We start from the raw sequence: 15,274 nt of genomic DNA on the forward strand, positions 1-15,274 counted from the left end.
CTTTGATGAATAAATTTTTTTTTTTTTTTTTTTTTTTACAAAATTGCACCATTATTTGTAAAAACACAATTTTTAAGTTCTTTGACCATATGGGGCAAGTTGTTATAATGAGAATCTGCCAATTAATAGTCATTATAAAGCACTAAATTTCATATTAAAACAATCATGAAGCAGAATTATTAATGAAACGGCATTAAAACAATAAAACAGCTAAAATACATTTTATTTAATGAATTTAGTTTATAAAATTATATCCTATAAACCATGTACAATGACTTAAATGTGACAACCTGCTCTGGCATTTATGAAAAATACCCTTGCAGTTAAAAATCTTTCAGTTAAAATCTTACTTATCCAATATTTATTTTAATGTATCCCAAAAATATTACTTTAAAGGATAAAATTCACATTTCCCCCCTGATTTTAGACTGTTAACAACATGCAAAACCAATACTTGCTCCCATATTTCAGAGCCACTGGTATAAAACTGCTGGTGTTTGGAACTGCACATAAACTGCAGGTGTGTGTCTCTGATTGCGTCGATCACCGTTGATGTCACTCGTCGCTGCAAGCGCTCAGTTTTTACTGCGTCTGACTCATCTTTCAGAACTCAGACCTGGAGCGAGAGGAGGCACATGCTGTGCTCGACCTGTGCCAACACACACACCTGCTCTAACCTCACGCTTACACACCTTCACACACGGCCCATGTCTCTGAGGTGAGAGGTTATACATGAGAGTGTGTCCAGTGTCAGACACAATAGACGGCCGTGCGCGCTCGTGTGTGTGTGTGTGTGTGTGTGTGTGGGTCAGCTGTCTCTTTACCGCCATGGTTTTGTCCACGCTGGCATGTCCTCACAATAGCGCGTGTTAGCACATGATTCTCCACCTCCCTCAACGTCTGTCATGTTGGTATTTATCACATTTTTACTCTGTCTCTCACTGTCTCATTCGAGGCCGGCCTCCTTCCTCTTTAAAAAATGATTCTAACAGCCTCTTTGTCTCTTCATTGTCATAGTGTCTTTGGCCTGTAAGGGGCAGAATCGGCCATCACGTCTGTCTTCATTATGCTGTTTCAGGGTCACGGTGGGTCACACCCGCAGGGAGGGTCACGGACGCGCAGCGGGCAAAACCAACAAAACCCAAAATCTCTCTTATTAAACCTGCCTGGTTTCCCCCATGGTCCACACAGCAGAATATACCTGCAGATAAAAAGACACTATATGACCCAGAAACAATATCAAATATATTGTAGAACAATACTTACTTATTCATTCATCTTAAGAATTAAATATTTTCAATAATTAGTTATTAATTATGTGCTTCAAAACCTTAGATGTAAATAATCACTTGAATTAATTATAGACTAAATCTAGCAAATATACCACCTTCTCCAAATATTTAAATTCATGTTTTTCTTTTTCAATTGACTAAAACATTTTAATTTGTGATGTATGATCTTTCAGGTTCCAGACTAATTTGACTCATTTAGCTGGGGTATTTAATTAGGCCTATTTTTTTTTTTTAGCTTTTTTAGATTAAATACATGGTCATTTCCAAGGAAAGGCATTGATGGTTAGATATTTCTTAGAAAGTGAAGTTGAATGGGTTTCGCATTTTTAAATATTTCACCATGAGATGATTTTTTTTCACTAGCTGTCTCTAAAAAATATATTTATTCATGATAAAACAATACCATAGCCTATCCAATATTTAAAAAATCCTTTGCCATAAATATCACTGCTGCATTGCTGGCACTGAAAAGCGAGGTAAATTCATTTGAAACGGGTGTGTTTTTATTTCGTTTTCTGTTTCAGTAATCACAGTCGGAGTTTAATTCCTCTGGTTTTGGGTATCTCAGAAAATGATCTTATTATTTTAATGATCTGATAATACGCGATATTGCTATCTAACATTTCGATTAAATCTGTTTCTTATCAATATAATGATATCTTGTTTAAGCTAGACTAATCACTGCAGTTGCCAGGAGTTATTTTTAAAGCGCTGGACTGTAATTGAATTCGTCTTTCGTGCAGGAGCCTGTTCAATTGTTAGGCTATGTTCTCTTTCCCCCCTCTAAATAACCCGATAAAATGCGCCTGGATTCCACATCTTTCTATTCAGTAACCGAATATAATAATTTTAAGTGCTTTAACAGAAAGCATCCGAAAATATTCACAAGGGAAAATCATCAATATTCAACTAAAGGCAGCCGCGCGCGTTGTCGTGTTTGATTGAATCGCCAGTCAAAAATATCTAAGAAACTTTTGTGGAAAAGGAGTGTTTTTATTTTAGGCTTCCAGTGTTTATTATTTTTGGTTTTCATGTTTTTTTCCCCTTTATTGTTGCGCCAGCTCAGTAAAATAGGGTAGCCTAATCATCACATTTCCTTTATAGTGCAACTTTGCCAACTTGACAGCAAGTTCTTAGGCTATAGCTATAGTCCTCTATTGTTATAGCTCAAATATCTAAACACAATTTAGTTAATAACAAGATTAATCATGTGAGTGGGTAAAGTTTTGGATTGGGCTAAGAAAAGTTTGATAGGCCTTTCAAAAAAGTATTTCCATCACTGCTTTATTTCTCCTATATCGCAGCTTGTCGTTTTATTAGGCTAATTGTGTTACTTGATTATGAATTTTGAACATTTTATGCCAGGAAAATGTATTTGCTTTAAGCCTATATGCCAATAATTTGTGCCATTTTTGTCTACATTAGCCTACATTATTAAAAATTGCGCGTGCTTGGATGATCAAGTAATTTTCTTTGGCCAAACTGTTTTTTTCCACCCTGCATTGATTGGAAGGTGCTTGTGTGTGTTTTTGTTATTATTAATTGATTTTACCGTCAGTGACAAACTAACACAAATGATTATCTGGCGCGCGACTCCAAACACTCTTTCCAGCTCGTTCATTTCCATCCGACTGCTGCCTGGCACACACTTGAGAAATGATGTCTTCTCTCTTTAAGCATTAATATTGTAAGAAACAGTCGAAAGGGAAAAATAACAGCTATTATTTTTAATTGAGCTGGCAGAAATCTTGGGCTCCTCATCATTTTTGGTCAAAATGGCGGACGTGACGCGCAGGTATCACGCGCCGCTGATGTTACTTGGCAAAACGATAAGAAACAAACAAGTAAACGTTAAACGTTGCTTTTCTAACTGTGAACGGTATTTCAGGATTTTCCTGACCTATTGGATGAGCAACAGGCCTTGTGTGGTGGGATCTTAGGTAAGAAACCAGACCATTTATTTGCTGACAGGACAGTCACAGGGTTGGAATGATATTTTGCCGTGAATATATATATAAAAAAGAAAAACATTTGACCCTTCAAACATTTAACCTTTCAGTTGGTTTGCTAGTTAACAGTTAAATTTTTGGTGAAAATCTTTTTATATGTTCGAAAATCTAATTGAAAGCGATGACAGGCCCAGAAGTGAAATAGCCTAACGCGGTTTATTGGAATTTTATGTCTATATTTACAGCACTGTAGCAAAAATAAAATGCACAAATGTTCAATAGGCTAAATCTAAGGCCAAGTAATAGTCTATAGTTCATTAGCATAATAACTGTGTTGTTTATGGTTATCGACAAGCAACGAATAGGTTAACTGTCAGTTAGCCGATTAACTGAATATTTGGACGTTTTTGTTCTCAACATTTACATGGCGCTTCTCAAATTTAAAGACAATAGAGATGTTTGAGTGTCCTTTTTTTTTCTTCGTATTTTTAAGTGTGTTTGGCAGGAATAACATTCTGGCGTGGGTTGCACCTTAAGTTTATGAGCTAAATGTGGAAAATATAAACTACTCATGGATATGATTGATTTATGATATTTTAGTACACAAGCAAAGGAAATATCATGTGAAAATAAATCACTTCGTTTCAGGATCTAGTTTTTGTGTAGTGATATAAAAAGCAAAACGTGTCTCTATGTAGGCTACTCAGGCCAAGCTATGCCTAACAGTTTAATATTTTAAATAACTTATTTTTTAACAATAATATATATTTTTTACAAATCAATAGGCCTACTAATTAAAATGTAATTAAATATAAAGTATTATTCAAAAAGTAATACCATGTTTTTGATGTGTAAAATGCCTATTCTCGGACGCTGCTATCCTATAATAAGTGATTGTGCTTTAGGCAAGTGAACTTTCAAATGCACATGTTGATCAGGACCTAATTATCTCATACCCACACTGGTAGGAAGCCATTAAGGGCTGTGTTTCAAACAGAGAAGGGATTGTTTGAAATAAAGGTGCTGCTTTTATTGAATCAAATGCATTCATAAACAAATGCTGCTCTCCTCTGGTTGTGTGCTTCAATTAGCATCTTATTAGAGACCTCAAGCAGGTGTTGGTTTTGACACGTAGGCTCAGATTTGAAAGAGGAAACACTAATGAAGAGTTTTACTGCGGCGGGAGAGCGTTGTCACCATACATCCGTCCAATGAGGCTTCCTTGGTCTCTCATTTAAGAGATATTTGCAAATGTTTGCTAATCCAGCATTTCAAATCAATTTCCTTGTCTTGTTTTTTTTTTTTTTTCGTGGGAAGAACAGCATCCAAGCAGTCATTCAGTGATTTTTTTTTTCTTTTTTTGTTTGTACGTAGAACGTCAACAAGAATTGATCCGCAGCTCCGTCTATGACTCGTTCAGGTTTCAGATCTGGATATCTCCTGCTTTATGCTGCAAGCAGCTGTTGTTTTAGATTCTTTTTGACTGCATGATTAAAGTATTCCCAAAACTCAGATAGAAGTTTACGATTACATGTGCAGGGGGAAAAAAACACACACACAGTATTTGCACTCACAGTTAAATCAATCAGTTAAAAAGCGTTTTGGATCATTCACTGGCAGATTTCTGATGCATATTAACTTTGAATTGTATGCGGGAAAACCTCACAGATGTGACCAAAACTAGTTCTCGTTTTTCCCTTTGGAGAGGGATCTTATAGAATCTGTTGTCATACTCATTAAAACATTCACGAAGATGGCTGATGGGAGATTTCAGAGCTGACACAACTTCTGGTACAATAGATTTTTTTTTTTTTTTTTGCAGCAAACTCAATATTTATTCAACGTCACTCCGAACAACTTTTGCAAAGTTTTTTGAGCAACCAAGTCAGATATGCTTCATTGCGCTCCTTGCGTTGGGTGTTTTCGCAGACAAACACAGCATATGTTTGTTTTAAATTAGAGATGCACATGGGGAGTGCGGTCGCTTTCGTCTTTGTCTCGGCCGCTAAATCCACAAGCAGCTGCCGGCTGCAGGGTCTGCTGGGAGTTTTCGGAGCGCTTTCTCCCATCAGCCCGTGCCAAGGTGGCATTACGCAAGCCGGGGTGAGGGGAGGTGGAGGGAGGGTCTGGTGGAGCCACAGCCTCAGTCAACGCAACCCAGACTTAACAACACAGTTGCCATGACAAGCTTGATGGGATGCTGAACTTTGCCTCGGTGGTGGATCGGAACTTGTCAAACTGGCAAATTGTGCACCATCGGACTGGACTGGGTGCTCTTGCTATCTCACTCGCTCTCTCTCTCTCTCTCTCTCTCTCTCTCTCTCTCTCTCTCTCTCTCTCTCTCTCTCTCTCTCTCTCTCTCTCTCTCTCTCTCTCTCTCTCTCTCTCTCTCTCTCTCTCTCTCTCTCTCTCTCTCTCTCTCTCGTTCTGCCACCAGCCCCCCTCCTCCTCTCTTTCCCCTCCCTTTCAGCTCTTCAAGCTAACGTATTGGCTGAGCTACAGGCATCTTGTTGCCAAATAGGTGGGCCCTATACTCGTGTTGGCAAAGACTCAGGCAATGGTTAAGGAAAGAACGCGGAGAGGACGAGAGAGAGCGATCGAGGGAGAGAGCGAGAGAGAGAGTTGGAGAGAAAAGGAGTAAAAAAAGCAGCAGCACTTGGGTTTGCCAGCGGTCCTGCGAGCTCGTCCAACATTGATTCGGTTCTCTTTTTTTTTCCTGCCTGTATTCTGTGCTTTGCATTAGCCAGCTAACTCCCCCCACCCCGCACCCCCCTTCGTGCATGCATGTGCGCGCGTGTGCCTGCGTTGTGTGTGTGTGTGTGCCGCGCTCTCTGAGTTTTCTGCCGGATCCAAAGATCTAAGAAAACTCATTGCTCTTTGCCAAGGATTTCTTTTTTTCTCCCCGGCATTGTTTAGATTTTTTTAAAAAATAATAATTTGGAAAGCGAAAGCATTTATTCTGAGCGCTGCTGCCTTTCTAGTTCTATTTTTTTTTTCTGGTGCACACACCTTTATTATTTTTTACATTTTTTTTTTATAATTTTTTTTTTTTTTTTTTTAAAAAAAAAAAAAAAAAAAAAATTGTAATCTTGTAATTTTACCTGGAACCGTTTGCGGCAAAAGGAAAGCAAAATTTCCTAATCTTGAAATTAACTTCTTTCCGCCGGCAATTGGAGCATCTCCAGTCTTCTTTCCTTTTTACCCAAGTTTTTTTTTTTTTTGTCGCCAATTCTTCATCGTTGCCAAGCCAGCAGTTGTTGTTTCGGCGTGAGTGGCAAAGAACTGGTGCGGGTGGAATTTTTTTTTTTCTATCCTGAACGGCGTGCCAAATTTATGATGAGAGTGCAAAATGGTAACTACCAGCCTTTCTCTCTCTTTCTGCTCTTGTCTGCAGTGTGCTTTTCATGGTGCTATCTCGATTGTGGAAATGTGAACATGCCTGGATTTCTGCATCACAGCAGCCCGCAGAGAGCTTTTGATGGCAGGTCTTGAAGGGACGCAGTTTAACCGCGGTCTTGTTGTGGCGAGAGTTGGCGGAGAGGGTCTGGGGCACGGCGGGCCTGGCACTGGGGCACCGTGGCGCGGTTTAGGCTTTGTCACTGAGCGTTGTGTGGTGAAGGTATTATTGGAGAGCTGAATGGGTCTTCCGTTGCCGTGGGGATCGCCAAGCTTTTCTTGGCCTGTCTTGAGCTAAAGAAGCTGCTTTCTGTGAATCGCAGAGCCCTGGAATTCCTGCACTGCCTCTGCAATGTTTTACTTTGCAATTTACTAAAGTATTTTATTCATTTAGAGTAATTGTGTCTGAGCTTAAGGGGATTTTGATGCATGCTTCTGTGAGGAGAATTTTCAATTGAAAGTTAATCCTTGTAATGGACTAAATTGATTTCTACCTTGCAAAAATCATTTTCTCAATCTGTATTTTTGCGTTTATTTCAAGTAAAAAGATCTAAACATCCTTAAAACGGGGTAAATGTATTTGAGGAACACAACTGATTAAGATAAGAAAATATGCTTACTTTACGTGAATGTGTTTATTCTTTTGATTATACTTTCAGCATAAAACTCTCAAAATTGAAAACGTATTTAAATAAACCTATAGCAAATTCAGTCTGCGTTCTCTAGTATTTGCACTATTTTATTTTTAACGACATTTAGATATTTTTACTGGAAAAGCAAGACTAAAATATATGTGGTTGCATGCAATGCACAATTTTTCCAAAGTTCTCAAATACCTTCTCATTTACTTGAGCTCTGAAATCCCTCTCTTTCTTTTTTTTTGTTGTTGTCGTCCACCAGGATGAATTTCATCCCTTCATCGAGGCTTTGCTGCCACACGTCCGCGCCTTCTCCTACACCTGGTTCAACCTCCAGGCCCGCAAGCGCAAGTACTTCAAGAAGCACGAGAAACGCATGACGAAGGACGAGGAGCGCGCCGTCAAAGACGAACTCCTGGGCGAGAAGCCCGAGATCAAGCAGAAGTGGGCGTCCCGTCTGCTCGCCAAGCTCCGCAAAGACATCCGCCCGGAGTTTCGCGAGGACTTCGTGCTCACCATCACGGGGAAGAAGCCGCCGTGCTGCGTGCTGTCCAACCCCGACCAGAAGGGCAAGATCCGGCGCATCGACTGCCTGCGGCAAGCGGACAAGGTCTGGCGCCTGGACCTGGTGATGGTTATCCTGTTCAAGGGGAGCCCGCTGGAGAGCACGGATGGAGAGAGGCTGGTCAAGTCCCCGCAGTGCTCAAACCACGGCCTCTGCGTGCAGCCGCACCACATCGGGGTGTCCGTCAAAGAGCTGGACCTGTATCTGGCCTACTTCGTCCACTCGCCAGGTGAGTCCCGCCGCCGCGTAACCCGGTTCAGGAAACACGGTCCAGATCCGCTCCGGGCTGCGATCCAAAAACACACTCCAATGCAAATGTATGCAAATAACAGCCTTTGTTGTGTTTATTTCTTTGTATTTTTAGCTTGGTGTTCTGATCATTTCTGTGAAATTGCGAAATGATGACTTTTTGCTTGGCTTTGTGTGTGTGTGTGTGTGTGTGTGAACTGGTTTACAGGTCATGTATGTTGCAGCGTGTAACATAGTGCGACCATTTCTCTGATAGTTGTGCGTACGTGTGTGTGTGTAAATGTCAGATTGTGTATCGTGGCAGTGACAGCTGGCCTTCTCCCAGCTGGTGAAGGCCACACACACACACACACACACAGGTCAGTTACACCGCTGTCCTTAAATACACACACACCCCTAATATCAGAATGATCACATTCTCATAGACACAACATTTACTTTCAATTTACATTTTATTCAGTCTCAATTTATGCATTTGATTAATTTGATTCATTTTTTTAATATTTTGCTCAGCATTTAAAGACATGTGAAAATTAGATATTAAAATCAGACCATTGGCATTAAAATTGGAAACAATCAAATGATAGTCATGAAACTCCATGATAAAGAGATCACAATGTGTAATTTTTTATTTTTTATAAATTAGGATATTTTTCCAGGTGTTCAGGAATAATGTCTTTGGCATTATTTTTGTTATAATAATAATAATAATAAACAATATAATGACCAAGATTAATAACACAATTATTGTAATTTAATGCATTTTATTTAGTTAGTTTTTATGTACATTATTTAATTATTTACTATTTAAATAATACATTTACTGTTTTTTTGTTGTTTAAATGCATTTATTTATGTATTTTATTAGGGTTGTGGTTTTGTTGCATTTGCAAGTATTTATTTGTCAGATGCACTATATGTTGGTCAATGCTGAATACATTGGCAGTTCCTGTGAAAACAGAAATAGACCCTCGCAAACAGCACACAATATTAAATCTGCAGCTATTTACAGACAGCTCAGATATTCAGCTATTATCTGTGCACTCAGAGTATGTGATCAGGCAACATTTGACGATGGTTTTTCTTCTTTTGTTGTGACACAGAGCCATAATTCTGTTTGTTGGCAGAGGCGCTGAGAGAGATTTTGTTGCCCATGCCGAGTTTCCCTTTTGCGCCGTGTGGATCTCAGCGTCAGTTAGCCGGTTCACCATGCCGTTCTTTTCCTGTTTAACGGAATGCCAGGACTCAGATTATCTCCTGCTGACCCGGCCCAATCTCCTGCCTTAATCCGGACGCTATTAAAGCGGCCCGATGGCTCATTGTTCCGGCCACATCCGCTTTACCACATCCACACTGATGCAACATAACTGCACCGTTTGTTCACTCTCCTTAAACACCGACAGACCCTGTTTCACCAAGTCTGTATTTTCTAAAGATTACACTCCGAGCAAACACTTGCGTGTATTTTTCGACTGCAGTTTTAAACGGCTAGAGCAAGCTGCAGGAGCGCCTGCCAAAAAAAACAGGCCTGGTTTAGATCACCTCTGCTTTTGCTGTCTCTAAAAATCAGCGTTTACATTTCGGCCCCGAACAACAGCACGTACTGTGGTGTTTGCGCGCTGTAGGTCAGGTGCTAGAAAGCACGATTTGTGTATAATTTACACTTTTTCACCAGCACATGCTGGACAAGCGGCCGTTTGGTGGTTTATTGAGGAGATGCGTGTCGTATCGCCCTTCGGGAGCGATTTAATGACGTTAAACTCTGCAGAAACGCGCTGGTTAAATACCCAGGAGCACGATGGCGTAATTACGCTCAGTCTTCTGGTCGTACGCCGGCTGTATTAATGATGATGATTAATGGGAGTTGTTGACGAGCATCTCAGATCAACCGTCTCGCACCAAAAAAAAGTTCGTGTTTTTCTTGTGTTTGTCAGAATGATGGATGCTTTCTCTCGGGTTAGTCATCGCTGGAGCTCACCACGTCATGCGGCTCCCATTATCGCTCAGTCACGATAAAAAACATGCGCCTGCTCTCATCTCTAATCGAGCTGTGTCCAGCTCAGACAAGCCAAGTTCTGGAGTCAGACGACGGCTATACAGATCCGGGTTGTAAAGACGAGAGAGAGCCGTACACGCTGAAAGGAGGGGAACTAATGCTGGCCTTTTCCTTTCAGAAAAGGAAATGGATGTATATAGTCGAATGACAATAGGCTCTTAAAGTGCGGTCAAGCGTTAAATCACTTGTTTCACAGCGAATCATCCATTCAGGATCGTTTCCACAGCTTTCAGAGGTGTTAGAGATATCAGAGAGGTGTTGCGATTCTAGCGGGAGCTTAAAAAGAAAGACCGCGGGTGTCTGCTGACAGTGTTTAAATTAATAGTTACATTTATCAGGTTTTTTTTGCGGCGGTTTGGGCACCTCTTCAATAAGATCGGTTGCCGTCAGACCTTTGGGCAGCTGTGTTTCTTCTTGGCTGGTAAAGGAGGTGTTGTGGAACAGATTCCCGCTGCTCCAGGCTTTGAGGCCCGTAAACCAGACCGACAGCAGACAGTCACCCGCACCGACCACTGACATGACACTTTACTCACCTTTACATTTCATTTTGATTTGATTTGGACCTGGATATCATTTTTAGAGTCTTTTTTTTTTTTGCAGTGTGATTGAGTTAGTTTGGTCACATTCAGGAAGCTGGTTTTCCTGTGTTTATTGTGTTTGTGAGAGAGAGTTTGTTTAATTACAGGTGCTGGAAAAATATTCCATTTGGATTTTGCTACTTTTTAGCTGTTTTACTTTTACTTTAGCTGATTTATTTTTAAATCGGTATGTTATAACTCATTTGTTTGGATACTAGAAAATGGAGAAAATGCTAAAATATTTACTTTTTTGCTGGCTGGAAAAAAATCCTAAAAAAAACATTGTAATTTTCATAATATCAAATATAACATTTAATAACTTTTAGTATTAGTGTTCATAAAATAATTTTTATTTGTTAATACTGTTTTTAAGGTTTTTTGAATAAGTGTATTCATGAGTCTAATGATTTTGTTTTCAAATCTTCCATTTTGTCAGCAAATTTCTATGCTGTGTTTTATATTTTAAATTCGTTATAATAAAATAGAAAGCAAAAAGGCATTAAACATCATTTAAATGACATTCTAGAGTGTATTTGTAATACGTTATTTTTTTAAATACTTTTTTAGCATATAATATAATTATCTTTGCTTTATTTTTGTGTGTAGGTAAAATATACAAATAAATATTTCTTTAAAGATTTTTACAATGTTGACTCGGCAATTATGTGATGTGGAAAACACAGCATATCAGATGATATACATTTATTTATTAATTTGATAAATGTAGTGTGTGTGTGTTTGTGGTTCAGGTATTCCCTATGTTCCCTACATTTAGTTCCCACATGGATAGTAAAACCAGAATTTATTTTATCTTGTGGTTTATCTTTTTGGTCCCCATGCGGAAAACCATATCATATAATCATATATCATAACATATATCATACTAAATGATATTGTTTTGAAAGCATAAAAATGCAGAAGTGTTAGGGGATAGAATGTACAGTATAAAAATCATTGTCTAATAGAAAAAAATCTACATAAAACATAAAAAACCCAACGTGTGTGTTGTAGTGGAGTTGTTTTTCCTCTGTTTTAACACTCGTGTAGCATGATCTCATCACCAGGAGAGAACGTCAAAAACAGCAGAATTCAGAAGAGGTCTATAGATGAGAACAAACGGCGCAGCTGAAATGGAAAACAGGAGAAATGTTGGAGGAGGAGAAGGATTGACTTTGGCTCGCACTGCTTTTCTTTACGGCCTTTCGTTTGGATCAAAACGGGCCAATAAATCTTGCAAAGATTTAAAACCAAAATGCCCCATATACTGGACACACAAACACATACAAGAAACAAAAAATACTGTTAACCAGAGATTTGAATATTCTCTGGCAGTTTAAAAGAAATCATTTCAACAATAACTACACCAAAATGAATCCTCCTCCTTATCAACCATTAATTATTGTTAATATAACTATTTGCATTGTGGCGTTTGTTAAAACGGAGAATAGGACAGCGGGCAGAGAATAAAGACGGTGTAAAATGCCAAGATGGAAACAAAAGCCGGTCTGCGAAGGGAACTTCGGCTGGTGTGTGTGTTTGGCACTGCCGCGCGGATCTCAGCTTTTCAAATCACGCCACACGCTCTGCCAACATCCCTCTCTCTTTCCCAGCCTCTCCTTCCATTTAACCCGCTTTTTCAGGCCCTATCCTCTGCTTTTCCCCTCTCGCCATCTCAACACCTCCGTCACGACGCCGACGGGAAAAACAAGCCTCTACGCAATTCCGTATAGAAACAGCTTTCTTTCGCATGTATTTCAGGGCTCTTTTTATTTTGTAAAGCATTTCTCTTTTCCTTTTTTTAATGATTCAGGAATTGGCCGCGGCGAACGATCCCATACGCTGCGATAGCCATGTTCCAAATCAAAATGGAGAGCTTGGCAGCGCTGGCTTTGGCTGCCGGGCGTCTGTCTGGGATGTTAGACGTGAAAAACAAGAAAAGAAAAAAAAAGACTGGTTCGATAGATCATCCGGCTAATCGTGTTTAAGTACATGTATTTTTACACCGACATAACCCTTCACGTGTCACCCCGAACGGTCAAACTGTCACCAGCCGAATTAAAGTGTGTTTAAACTTCTAAAGTGTGTCAGTGGAGCCGGCTGAAGCTGGCATGAGTGCATGACGCTTTTGACAAGCGGGTTTTACCAGATGAGAGTCACAGAGTTTGACATAAGCCCTTATAGGAATGCCGTGTATTTGCGCGCTGGCGTTGTTTATATATGGGTGTGTACGGCGTGCTATGAGTGACACGGCGGACAGGCTAATAGCGGCAGTCAGACTGAGCGAATAATGATTGGAAAATGAGGGCTATTATTGAAGTAGAGTAAACAGCACAGGACTCTGGTGAAAAGACCTCATTCAGCACAGCGCTGGAGTGCAGGGTCTTTCTTCTCCTCAGGGGTCCTCCTGCCGCTCTCAGAATCCGCCTTTTGTTCACCGCCGAGACGGACAGAGAGCGAGAGAGAGAGAGAGGGATGAAGCCCGCGCCGCGCTAACCAGACCGCCGTTCTGTCGTGTCCACGGGGCCGTTTCTTCACCGCAACAGTAGACGCACACAAACTGCCATCATGAAATCTTTTTTTTTTCTTTTCAGCATGGTACCTTTAATGCAGTAAATCTGCTGATATGCAGAAATTTACCATGCTATATCGAATGGTACTGTGGCAGAACTATGAACTATACAGTGATGGTATCAGCCATGGTACGAAGTACGACGCAGCTTTGTCCCTTTGAGAAATTTGGTGTGTTTGTTTTACCATAGTAATACCTGCTGATTTGTATTTCCCCTTACAAAAGTACCTTTTTATACTACTACAACCACCATGTTCTTTTCATGGTGATATAGTAAATATTTGTCCCTCTGGTTTGTTTTTACCTTAAATATTACGTTAAACTAACAAAAAAGTACCTTACATTGGTAGTACCATGTTTTTTGTATATATATTAAGTCACTTTTACCAATGCATGACAACATAGTACCATTATAATACAGTAAATTTATGACCTGCTGATTTGTGTTTCTCTTACAAAGATTTCCATGACGGATTAACAAAAACAACAATTGTATTGCACTACCATGTTTTTTTTTTTACATGTTACCATGGTGATAGTCAATTTTTTACACATAAGTTTGTTTTTCCATTACAAAAAAAATTGTTAGACGGAAAAAAAAATACTATGGTACTTTTTTGTTAATTTAGAACTTCTGTCCAGGTGTACCATAGTACTTTTTGTAAGTGTTGTTGTTTCGTCTCTTACATAAATTTGTTACTCCCATGGTGTTTTTAAACATGGTTGTAGCATTGTGAACAGTACATTTATTTTCCTTAACAACATTTACCATAGTAAATTTTCAACAGACTTGCATTTGTCACAACATAGTGCCATAATAATTATTTTCTGATGAATACTAAGAAAATTACCTTGGTATATTTGAAAAAAGTACCATGGTTCAGTACCATTTTATATACAAGTAAAAATTAAAATAAAACACTTACTTAAACCAAACTTTTAAACGGTAGTTTTTTATAACATTGATAATAATCAGAAATGTTTCTTGAGCATCAAATCATCATATCAGAATGATTTCTGAAGGATCATGTGACACTGAAGACTGGAGTAATGTTCCAGCTTTGAGCACAGGAATAAATTACATTTAACAATATATTCACATAGAAAACAGTTATTATAAATTGTAATATTATAATATTTCACAATATTAGTTTTTACTGTATTTTTGATCAAATAAATGCAGCCTTGGTGAGAATAAGATACTACTTTCAAAAACTGTGTATGTGTATATATGTGTATATATATATATATACATACATACATACATACATACATACATATATATATATATATATATATATATACATTATATACATATATATATATATATACATACATAAATATATATATACATATATAGATACATACATATATATATATATATAAATTACCAATTTTTTTTAGTCAGTCAGTTTTTATGACTGCTGGTTAAGGTTACCACATTTTTATTGTAGTAACATCCACAAATGAACAAATTTGTAAATGTTCATAAACTTCTCACAATGCTTCAGGGCTGCGTGGCACTGTATGTGAAGAGTGAATGCTAATGTATGGATGTTTGCTTGGATTTGCTTGGTTTTCATCTGTGTGAAAGCACATGCTTCTCTCTCTGTGTGTGTGTGTGTGTGTAAGTGCACGCGAGCGAGAGAGAAAAAAACGCATCAGGGCAGCTCAGGGGCGCGGAGTGTAAACTAGGTGCTAATGCCTCCTTTTGCCTGTTTTGTCAGTGCAAACGTTCTAATTAATGGGAATGGAATAAATAAATTAAGCGGCTACGTCTCTCCACAGCTGAGCAGAGCGAGCGAGAGTGAGCGAGAGACAGAGAGAGCGGCTGTGAATTTCTCTTCCTGTTCCACTTATCATGTTATGACCTATTAGTCCAGGCTTTGATGCAGAGGCTTTTGTCAACACACACAAAGGCAGCTTTATTCCGTCGGATTTATGAGGTATTCATGTAACTAATAAAATCATTTTCCTCCAGA

General features: G+C 39.0%; 1 protein-coding gene across 5 annotated transcripts in view; it reads left to right on the forward strand.

The window, feature by feature from the left end:
• nfixb (nuclear factor I/Xb) overlaps positions 1 to 8,274 on the forward strand; it is a 71,990-nt gene extending 63,716 nt beyond the window's left edge. For 3 of the 5 annotated variants that reach the window (XM_056233721.1, XM_056233738.1, XM_056233744.1), the window contains one exon: positions 7,538 to 8,274. In XM_056233721.1, the coding sequence (XP_056089696.1) occupies positions 7,538 to 8,242 (705 nt within the window). In that variant the 3' untranslated portion in view covers positions 8,243 to 8,274. Of the gene's footprint in view, positions 1 to 6,342; positions 6,594 to 6,620; positions 6,861 to 7,537 lie in introns of those variants that run through there. The other 2 variants (XM_056233752.1, XM_056233730.1) reach the window with 2 other exon arrangements.
• Positions 8,275 to 15,274: the final 7,000 nt, after the last annotated feature.

This window comes from Rhinichthys klamathensis, unplaced genomic scaffold (genome assembly GCF_029890125.1).
Source record: "Rhinichthys klamathensis goyatoka isolate OS25496 unplaced genomic scaffold, OSU_Roscu_1.1 h1tg000015l_1, whole genome shotgun sequence".
Taxonomy (NCBI): Eukaryota; Metazoa; Chordata; class Actinopteri; order Cypriniformes; family Leuciscidae; genus Rhinichthys; species Rhinichthys klamathensis.